General features: G+C 39.3%; 1 protein-coding gene across 1 annotated transcript in view; it reads left to right on the top strand.

Moving 5' to 3' along the window:
- Positions 1 to 4,480: 4,480 nt before the first annotated feature.
- The window catches only part of med12 (mediator complex subunit 12), a 30,551-nt gene continuing 23,739 nt past the window's right edge, over positions 4,481 to 11,292 (top strand). The window contains exons 1-13 of the mRNA XM_043256929.1: positions 4,481 to 4,723; positions 4,811 to 4,970; positions 5,101 to 5,276; positions 5,901 to 6,065; positions 6,175 to 6,411; positions 6,562 to 6,708; positions 6,794 to 6,893; positions 7,432 to 7,568; positions 7,978 to 8,109; positions 8,194 to 8,320; positions 10,018 to 10,247; positions 10,332 to 10,391; positions 10,487 to 10,663. Coding sequence (XP_043112864.1) covers positions 4,481 to 4,723; positions 4,811 to 4,970; positions 5,101 to 5,276; positions 5,901 to 6,065; positions 6,175 to 6,411; positions 6,562 to 6,708; positions 6,794 to 6,893; positions 7,432 to 7,568; positions 7,978 to 8,109; positions 8,194 to 8,320; positions 10,018 to 10,247; positions 10,332 to 10,391; positions 10,487 to 10,663 — 2,091 coding nt within the window. The remainder of the gene's footprint in view (positions 4,724 to 4,810; positions 4,971 to 5,100; positions 5,277 to 5,900; positions 6,066 to 6,174; positions 6,412 to 6,561; positions 6,709 to 6,793; positions 6,894 to 7,431; positions 7,569 to 7,977; positions 8,110 to 8,193; positions 8,321 to 10,017; positions 10,248 to 10,331; positions 10,392 to 10,486; positions 10,664 to 11,292) is intronic.

The following is an 11,292-nucleotide window of genomic DNA, read 5'->3' as shown; positions in this document are numbered from 1 at the left end:
GTGACCGCTTCTGCCTGTACGGCGGCGAAGTCCATTTTGCTACAACGATAATGTACAGTGTTTTTTAGCTTTATAAAAATATGCCGCGATATGTATCGACCACAAGGTGACGGTTGACCTGCCTTATTTCTATCTGACCAGTTCAGGCATATATGACCAAAGATGACGTTCAGATCAGTCAAACGTATCAATCATTCCAGACGTCGCAAAACAAAACCTTTTATTCGATTGTTTTGTACGTTTTGTGCCTCTGCTGTGACACTTTTGGCAGATATCTGTCGTGCAGATAGTGTTTTAGCGACAAAAAAAACGTGCAATGCATCTGTTACGATTCGTTGAAGTCTTTCATTTATGTTTGAAATCACAAGGTAGACACGTGGAGGCTGGGATGATATTAATGCTAAATATCTCACTCGTTCTTGAGGAGTGCCTGCTCTGCTTCATATCAAGACCACACTTTGTGATCTCTTCAGGAATCACGTGACCTTTATTTATTTTTGCACATTTAGGTACCTGAATTATGCGAGAATTTGGGTCTATATATATATATTTTTGTATAAATATATATGCCATGCCGTGCAGTATCTGATTAGATGTTCATGGAGGTGAAGAGAAATCGGTTGACAGGCGTAGATCGCTAATCATTAAGAGTTGCCTTGTTCTTTATGATTCAGAGATTATAGTTTTGTGTTTGTTTTATGATTGTTATAAAACATGCTTTATTGAATAAAGACTATATTTATACACTTAACGGTTCTGCGTGCGTGTGCGTGTGTGTTGTGTGTGTGTGTGTGTGTGTGTGTGGTACAGGTAAACCTCATAAAACCAGAAAAAGAAGAACTAATACTTTATGAAGTCAAGTCATATTTATTTATATAGAGCTTTTAACAGTACAGACTGTGTCAAAGCACTGAACAATATTAAACTGGAGAATATAGTAATAGAAATGTATAATAACAAGATTAAACACTTTTGAAACACATGGAAACCCAACGTGTGTGTGTTTAATAGCTTTTGACCGTTTCCATTTCCGTGTGGTCATTTTACCTTTTAAGACCTATATAAACGTCCTGTGAATAATACATGCTCATAATCTTCGGCACACACTTAAGACTTTTATCATCCTGAACAGTAAACTTCAAAAGCATTTTTAATTCGCCAATACGATCGTTCATTAAAAGCACTTTTCCTTTATCCAATGTGTTTTGGAGATCACAGTTTCAAGATGCCAACCGGAAAGAGACCTTTGAGAGCTCCAGAGATGTTTCTATCACAAATAAAATTTTGTATTATTTAAGATGTATCATATTTATCCACATATATAGACCAAATGATTTTGGTGTGATTTGACTTTGATTTGAATTGATGGGAAAAATATGCATACTGCGGAAATTCTTAATTCACAAATGTAATTTGACCGTGACATAAAGACAAATTTTACTCGTTTTAAAATCGCTACCTGTATCACCTTTTTTCATAAACGCGAACGTAACGGAACTTCCGTTTCCTTGGCCGCAGTAACGAAGCGAGTAACGAACGACGTGCAGTAAACGGTAAACCCGTTTGGGCTAGAAACCAGTGTGTTCGCGTTTAAGATAATACACTAAAATAATATGATAGGATACACAAATGTGCAATATCAAGCAGCAAAATGAGCGGTTTTGTACAGCTAAAAATTACTGGAAGCAAATGAGACCGGAAGCAAGACCCATAGAGTTTACAAATTGATATACATAAATTATTATTTTATTAAATTATATATATATATATATATATATATATATATATATATATATATATATATATATATATATATATATATATATATATATATATTTTTTTATTATTTTTTTTAAGAAATTATTTAAAAAATGTAGGCGAACTATTTTAAAGTCTAAATCTATGGATGTGAATTTCATTATTATTTTTGTTTGTCTCTTTCATTTGTGTTATTGTCCTCGTATGTCGTTGTTCTAAAGATTGCAATAAAAAAAAGACAAACTCAAAAAAAAGCCTCCGTTTTTTTACTGTACTGGAAGGACTTTTATGTTGTCTCGTGTTTACCCATCATTCTCGTCGGAGCGGAAGCAGCGGGTGAAGCAGCGAAGCTCCAGCCGCAGAAGCAGCGCTCAGAATCGGCCACACACCGGCTGACATGCCGCGGGGATGATGGCTGCCTTCGGCATTCTGAGCTACGAACACAGGCCTCTTAAACGGCCCAGACTCGGTCCTCCGGACGTCTACCCGCAGGACCCGAAGCAAAAGGAGGTTAGGCGACTTTCTCTCTTCCTCTGTAGCGACATTTAATATTTAAATAGCGAATTAAAGTGTGTTTTTCGGGGCTGTCGAGATCAGGCCCCGCCGTCAGCTAACGGCCAATAACAATGAAACCAACGGCTTCGTTAGCTCCGCAGAAAAACAACATTTATGCCTCAGATGATTTCGCTCTCAATCTGCGGTTGTTATCGCAGACGGTTAAAGAGTGGAAACGGTCGTTTTATTTGTAAAACCAGCGTTAAAAACGAGTGGAGAATCTGCATTTACCGTGCTTTTTATTTAAAGCCCTTTCGTCGTTACAGTGCCATTTAAAAGGGCCTCGTATAAAACCTACGACCGCTATTAATCATAATTTTATGTATTTTAAGAAAGAAATAAAGCCGCGTTGCTTGCAAATAAATACGAAAGACGTAAACAAACCCATTGGCCCGCTAGTACTGCGAGGATGTGTATGTTTGTTGACAACTCCTTATAATTGATTTGTTTCTGATGGATGCGTTTTAAAACCCAGCTAGGTAACATTTCCTAGCAACACGGGTTCGTAAAGTATTTCGTACGGTAATGATCTCTTCATGCACAGGAAAAAATAGACTGTGTACGTGCCTGTGTTGACTAAAATGCCTTTAGGGGCTGTTTAGCCAGACACAGTCTCACTTGTCAGCAGATCCATATGAAAGTGTATTTAAATATCTGTTTTATTTTATAAAGTGCACGTTAAGTCGCATTTTGGAGCATTGGTTGTAATCTTATCACGGTTCCTGCAGCTTTTTCTGAATTCTGTTTGTTTCGTGCATTGAGAGTTGACTGAGTGATTAAATCTCTGGCATTTGATTAACTCTCCATCACGGTGTGATGAGGACGGGATGCGCACGCCTGAGTTGTTTCATAACTCGAATTGTCTCTCTCTCTCGCGGTTAGGATGAGTTGACGGCGTTGAGCGTCAAGCAAGGGATTTAACAACCAGCCGGCAGTTTCAGGCGATGAGCATGGCAGTGCTAAAAATGTCAATTTCAACCCTTCAAAGGTAAGATTGTCAGCGCCAGAGGTTATCTGCGTGCATGCGTTTTATCACTCAAATCCTCGTTCTTTTACGAATTGGCGGAAACGGTGGTGTCTGGTCGTCCCAAGGAACAAGCAAATGGCCTCGTATCAATATTCAATATCGCATTTATTGAAAAGTGCTTTACAACTCCCTCGGATGTTTTTTAAGTTGTCTGCTAAAGCCAGAGGATGGCAAAAGCTGGCGATTAATGTAATGACGGCAAATAAATTAGCAGAGTTTCTTGTTCGTGACCCTGCCTGGAGCACAAAACCAGTCTCAAGTAGCATTTAGCATAACTATACCGTACGGGTCAAAATTACACATTTTTCTTTTAGTCCAAAAATCATTAGGTTATTAAGTAAAGATCATGTACCGTGGAAGTGTTTTGCGAACGTCCTACTGTAAATATATCCAAATGTAACTTTTGATTAGTAATGTGCATTGCTTAAAGCTTCATTTGGACAACCCGAAGATATTCTCAATGTTTAGTTTTTGCACCCTCTGATTTCTGGTATCTCAGCCAGATATTGTCATAAATCTCAGTTTCAAAAAGCGGTCCCGGGAGTCGAGGTCATGTCTTTCGGCGCTCGGACATCATCTGACCGCTGCAACCCAACGGCGCCCGTCAGACCCTAACAGAAGCAATGGAAAGCGGCGGCTTTTTATCTGAAAAACAACAAACTGAAAATAATCTCAATGGCTAAGTAGTGAAACGAGCGTGCGGTTGTGATTATAAAATGATATGATAATGAACTAATTAATAAATGCGTGTGAAATAAACTACACGCTCTTAATATCAAATGAAGCTCTTTAAGGCAAAGTCAACCCTGAATCCCATTTTAAACCGATAAATCAAATCTAAATCAATCTTAAAGAAGTGTCTTGCACGCTGGGGACTGTTTTCCACAGACGCTGCGTGATATCAGTGCACCCGCTGTGATTATTACTGGTGTAATCGGATTCAACGATCCGCTCTAAGCGACGTTAAAAGTGTTATCGTCAGACCCTGAGATCGGCTGATTGGATTCAAAAGCGGTAAAACTCAACTTATCGACTCCGGGGGAGTTGGAGAATGATTCTATTTCCAAAAAAAAGCATGCGAGTGTACAAATATAAGTTGCGCTTTTTTTAAGCCGTCTCGGCTCGTTACTAGCTACGAAAATGAACAAGGAAGCTGGCGCAGCGTCGAAACCCTTGCCTTCTGCTTTCCAGATCAGCTCAAACTTCAGCAGCATCATCGCGGAGAAGTTGCGCTGCAACACGTTTCCAGACACCGGCAAGAGGAAGCCGCAGGTCAATCAGAAGGACAACTTCTGGCTCGTCACGGCCCGCTCGCAGAGCTCCATCAACAACTGGTTCACGGACTTGGCCGGGACCAAACCCTTAACCCAGCTCGCCAAAAAGGTTGGCTTTTGACGGCGCACGCGACCCATGTTTCATATTTTTTATCTTAGCTTTTGCATCAGACTGATTGCTCTGTGTGTGCGCTAGGTTCCTATCTTCAGCAAGAAAGAGGAAGTGTTCGGCTACCTGGCCAAGTACTCCGTGCCGGTGATGCGATCCGCTTGGATGATTAAAATGACATGTGCGTATCACGCCGCCATAACCGAAACCAAGGTGAAGAAGAGGCACGTCATTGACCCCTGCATAGGTTAGTGTGGCAGCTCTATATTCTCGTATCGTTTTGAACATGCCACGCCGTGTAAAGCGTCCTCTGTTGTTGCGCTGTGTAATTGGGTTTTGCGCTGCAATGCCTCGCTGCTTTTTTCTGGCTTCTGCAGAATGGACTCAGATAATTACGAAGTACCTGTGGGAGCAGCTGCAGAAGGTGGCAGAGTTTTACAGACAGTCTCCCAGCCAGGGCTGTGGCTCTCCTCTGCCTGCTCCTCCTGCTGAGGTGGAAACTGCCATGAAACAGTGGGAGTACAACGAGAAGCTGGCCATGTTCATGTTTCAGGTGTGTGATGCTTGAGTCGTTGTCCTGTCCCACAAAGGTTACGTTTTTTTAAAGGGCGGCGCACTCAAAAGAAATTTCATCATTTATATACCCAAAGCCGTATGTATATGTGTATGCATACGTGTGTATGTGTATGTATATATATATATGTATATATGTGTATATGTGTATATGTGTATATATGTGTATATGTATATATATATATATGTGTATATGTGTATATATATATGTGTATATGTGTATATATATATATGTGTATGTGTATATGTGTATATGTGTATGTATATGTGTATATATATATATATATATATATATATATATATATATATATATATATAATAATGCGCTTGTATTATGTAAACAAAAATGGCGACTAATCAGCAATAAAAGAAATAATTACATGTCTAATAAAATACATATAATGAACAACTATATAAGTAAGCGGCCTAAACAATTAAAAGGTAGGCCTTTAACACAGTTCAAAGGGAATCCCAAGGATTTGAGCCAGAGAATTAGTTTTTAGTATATCTTTCTCCCAAAATGATACCATTTATTAGTCACCTGTGAAAAGGGAAGTGTTTTTGTGCGTCAGTGGAGATTGTTTATTGTGCGTATGTGTAACAGGGCGGCATGTTAGACAGACCACGAGTTCCTCACCTGGGTGCTGGAGTGCTTGAGAAGATCAGACCCGGAGAGGGCGAGCTTCTGAGGTTCCTGCTGCGCTCCTGTTACAGGTCCGTTAGCTCTCGGGGCTCCCCTGCTTACATAGATGACAAATTGCGACTAAATGTACACATTGCAAAATTGTTTAGTGTTTAGTTGTTCTCAGGATGGGTTGTGATCATCTTTATTTTATTCAGTACTCGGGAGAGTTTGTGCAGTCGGCCTACTTATCTAGGCGGCTGGCGTGTTTCTGCACCACGCCCGACTCAATTTGCTGCTGAGCGATGGCAGTCTCGGACCGGGCCCAGGCGGACACCCGGCCCACAGCATTTCAGCACAGCAAGGAAACGCTCTCCCTCCGACCCCGACCTCCCAGCCTGCAGGGGGCAACCAGCCCCAAACCCCCTTCACAGACTTCTACATCTGCCCTCAGCACAGGCCTGTGGTGTTCGGACTCAGCTGCATGCTGCAGGTAATGGCATATATATATATATATATATATATATATATATATATATATATATATATATATATATATTTCTAGTCATTCGCGATGTGTTTCTCTGATCCCAGTCTTTGAGTTTCTCTTGACACTGGTTTTATTCTGTTTGTCCCTCTGTAGAGTATTGTGTTGTGTTGTCCCAGCGCTCTGGTCTGGCACTACTCTCTGACAGATAGCCGTAATAAGACCGGCTCGCCATTGGACCTCTTGCCAATCGCGCCCTCCAACCTGCCCATGCCGGGGGGCAACAGCAGCTTTAACCAGCAGGTCAGGCTTCATGATTTTACGTGATCTGATCGGCCGGCGCTTCATCTGATCTCAGCACTTCATCTAAAAGAATGATGTTTCTTAGGTCCGTGCCAAGGTGAGGGAGATTGAAGATCAGATCAAAGAGAGAGGGCAGGCGGTGGAGTTTCGCTGGTCTTTCGATAAGTGTCAGGAGACGACAGCAGGTGGGCATGAATGAGAAACCTAAAATCAGTTGATTAACTAAACACTTTACCTTGATTATGAAATTACCTTTAACTACAAGGCCAAAAAAAAAAAAAAAAAAAAAAAAATATATATATATATATATATATATATATATATATATATATATATATATATATATATATATATATATATATATATATATTTTTTAATATATATAAACATTTTTTTATATATATATATATAAATATATATATATATATTTTTGTATGTATATATATATATTATATATATATTATATATTATGTTATATATATTATAATTTTCATATATAAGCTAAATTGTTAAAGGTGGGATTTTATTTTCTAATTAAAGAATGCACTTTTTTTTGTTAATAATCAAAGGATTATTTTACACTATTTATGGTTATTTATGTAAACATGCTTGAACTAAAGATTTATGATTTCTTTTCTTTAATCGTGCAGCCCTGCTCATTATGGTCGGGACTTGTTTTCTCCTGGTTAAGCCTGTGTAATGTATGAGCCGTGTGTTCGGTAGGTTTCACCATCAGCCGGGTTCTGCATACGTTGGAGGTTTTGGATAACCACAGCTTTGAGAAGTCTGACTTCAGCAATTCCCTGGATTCTCTCTATAACCGGATTTTTGGCTCAGGACAGAGCAAAGACGGACACGAGGTACATACAGCTGTGCTTTTAATTTGTTGTCATGGGGTTTTGCTGATTTTTGGGCACTATAAAAATTTTTTTTTTTTTTATTAAAAATAAGATGTAAAATTAAACGATTATTATTGCTTTGCTTTTTTTTTTCTAAAGCAGCAAATCAGCGTATTAAAATTATTTCTGAAGACAGTGTCATGTGACACTCAAGACTCAAATACTTCAACTTTGCAACTTTGATTATAAATTCAAATAGAAAAGTTATTTTAAATGATAATAATATTTGAATAAACCTATTTGGCGCTCAGGAGCTTGACAGCATTATGGTAATGACAGTGTAGTTACTGTAATAACTACGCGAGTACAACTATGCTGAGCTGTTTTAGCTGGATCTGATGTTTGCTGTGTACTGCGCCGATAACTCTAGATGAGTCCAGACGACGACGCGGTGGTGACCCTGCTGTGTGAGTGGGCTGTTTCCTGTAAAAGGTCAGGGCCGCACAGAGCCATGGTGGTGGCCAAACTCCTGGAGAAGAGGCAGACGGAGATCGAGGCAGAGGTGCCGCTGGGCTCTTGTGTTTATCTTTAGCCTCGATGCTGCTCGGACGGTTTTCACAGCGCTGTGTTCCCTGTGTGTTTTCAGCGGTGTGGAGAGTCGGAGGTCGTGGATGAGAAGGGCTCTGTGTCCTCAGGGTCTCTGTCTGCTGCCACTCTGCCCGTTTTCCAGGACGTCCTGCTTCAGTTCCTGGACACACAAGCTCCTGTGCTCAGTGAGTCCACATTTTAAACTAAATTTGCTTTAAAATGACTATCCCTGTACAGCTTTTACCAACCGTTGCTTTATTTTGCTTGAACGTTTAATGTTGTTACGGGAACGGATGACGCTGATTGATTGCTTCTTGTCCGTGACCCGCGGTGCGCTAGCTGCGTTCTGAAAAGTTGAAATGCTTTTATCTCTACGCTGCGCGGATGCGTCTGAAAAAACGCAAACTGTGGGGCTACACTTGAAATGACGAGCTTGAGTGCACAAAATAAGCCACCTGTGAACGGCCGCTAAGGCTGCTTTTACTTTTACAGTAAAAAAAAAATACATGCCTCATTCAAGAAGGGGTCTCAAAAATGGCCGAAAAATATTTTTTTTTTTCTAACTTATTCATTTTAAGTTAAATATTGCTTTGATGGTATATTTAAGACATGTTTAGACTTAAGTAAATATTATTAATTTGTTGTTTTTGCATTTATTTATTTATTTATTTATTTAATAAAGCTAGACAAAACAGTTTATGCAACTGTGGAAAAGAATTGGCAAAATACTTGGGGAAAATGTGAAAGCTGTGTTCAATATTCGCCCTTCGGCAATTCGGACCAGTGTTTCATTTTGTTCGGCTTCGGGCAAGAATTTTAATTTCGGTGCATCCCTACTAGATTCCCTGTTTAAATCCTGGACGTGTCTGATCAAATGGGAATCAAGCAACGCATCTATGTGTACAACAACGAGCATGATGTTATTGTTTGCGTTTTGCTAAATTTGGGTATGCAGCTTTTCCAAAAAATCTTTGAGGGCGTCAAACGCAGGAGTATTGTAAATGAAGGATGTAACCAAAGCAAAAGTTACGCATTTTAAGACGAAAACGCATTAGTGCAATATGGACTTCAGAAAATATACTAAAAGACCATTTTAAAAAGGTCTTTCTTAGAAGAACGTTACTTTTTTTTCAGTGTCGATTAAATTTAAAGATGAAAAATTTTCTGTAATACTGTTGTTACTTGTATGTTTATGAATCACGTTCGCCTCTTAAGAAATTTTAAATTATTGCACAAGATGTATTGAAATGATACCATTAGCGTTGCCATGAATATAGCCATTTTCACTGATATGGGATTAAAACGAGGGATGATTAATTGGATCCAAAATAAAAATTACTTTCTACTGTTTACACTGTGCATGCTGTATGAATATGTATAGATGAATACACACATTATGTAACACACACACACACACAAACATATACATATTTGTTTAATATATAGCAAATGCATATATTATATGCATAAAAATACACAGTACACACATACTGAGCAAACACAAACATTTATATTGGATGCGATTAATAGTTTGACAGCCGTAAATTAATGTCCTTCCATTAACCACTTTAGAGATGGATACTGTTTTTAAATGAGGTACAAATATCTCTTTTGCACAACTTCATGTACAGTTTGTGTATGTGCTGTCAACTGTGTATAGTATTTATAGTGTATGTATAATCCGATGGTTAACTGTTGTATAGCTCAATTGTTTTTGTCATATACTTGCATTATTGCATGTTTATGTTCATGTTAACTGGTATGAAGCACTGTGGTTCTGCGATTTCATTCCAATATGTGTTCGCACACGTAGCAGAATGACAATAAAGCTGGACTTGACTTGAAATGAACTAAATCCTTGCTCCTCTTTGTGTCTTCGAAGCTGAACCCGGGAACGAGAGCGAGCGAGTGGAGTTCTCCAATCTCGTCCTCCTCTTCTGCGAGCTCATCCGTCACGACGTCTTCTCACACAACATCTACATGTGCACTCTCATCTCTCGCGGTGACCTGGCCTCCGACTCCCATCTGCCCCGGCCACGTTCTCCCAGCGACGAACCCTCGGACGAATCGGAGCGCAAAGAGCAGGATGCAGGAAACAGTGTTAAAATGGAGGCAAGCACCTTCGGCCACAATCTTCGGAAAATGATTGGTTGGACTTTATTGCTATTAATTCCATTTGTTTTATTTTTTTTTTAGGATACTGGTATGTCCGAGTCAATGGAGATAGATCACAACTCCAGCGCTAACTTTGACGAGGTTGGACAAATCGTTTCACTACACTTGTCTGTTTGGTACCTGATGCTTGTTAACCGAAGTCACTGACTATATGTTTTGGCGTCTAAACCCTTCAGCAGATGTTTTCTCCTCCAATGCACTGCGAGTCAAAGGGAAGCCCTTCACCGGAGAAACCTGTCCCAGAGCAGGAGAGCAAAAACACTGCCAAGGATAAGGGCATGGACCCGGCCTTCCCGCTGGTTTACGAGCAGCCCCGTCACATACAGTACGCCACCCACTTCCCCATTCCTCAGGTGAGCTCGCGCAGGAAGTGATGCTTTCACAAAATGCATAGATATAGTTGAGTTAATGAGGTCACACTATAGTTTGGAGACCAATTCACCAAACTCCTAATTTGCTGCGTAGTAATAATTAAGTGTGGGTACTGGATTAAGGGATGCAGAATATGGTCATGCAGAATAAGCCATTAATGTGCTTTAGAAGTATTAATAAATCACCAATATGCTAGTAGTACGCGTTCTAGTTAACAATAATAATTGGTCCTAAAGCAAAAATGTCAGTGTTAGTAAATAAAAAGGGGTCTCTTTCTTTTAAGCAGGAAAGGGTTTCCACAAAAACAACTGTTTTCAACATTAATAATAAATGGTTCTCGAGCAGAAAAAAACACATTAGAATGATTTCTGAAGGAGCATGTGATGCTGGAGACTGGAGTAAGGATGCAGCTTGTGATCACAAGAATAAATTACATTTTAAAAACATTAAAATACGGTTTGGATGGTATTCATATTGTTACAGTGAAATTAAATAACAAATAAAACCATTTTTTATTATTGTTCCATATGTACCTCTAAATGTAAATAAGTGGTCTTAGATTAGCTTTAACAAAGCAGGTTGTTCATTAACTATGCTGTATCGGAGGCAA

This window comes from Puntigrus tetrazona, chromosome 14, assembly GCF_018831695.1.
Source record: "Puntigrus tetrazona isolate hp1 chromosome 14, ASM1883169v1, whole genome shotgun sequence".
In the NCBI taxonomy this organism is placed as follows: Eukaryota; Metazoa; Chordata; class Actinopteri; order Cypriniformes; family Cyprinidae; genus Puntigrus; species Puntigrus tetrazona.
The sequence above is the reverse complement of the archived record's forward strand: the minus strand, read 5'-3'. Positions and strand labels throughout refer to the sequence as shown.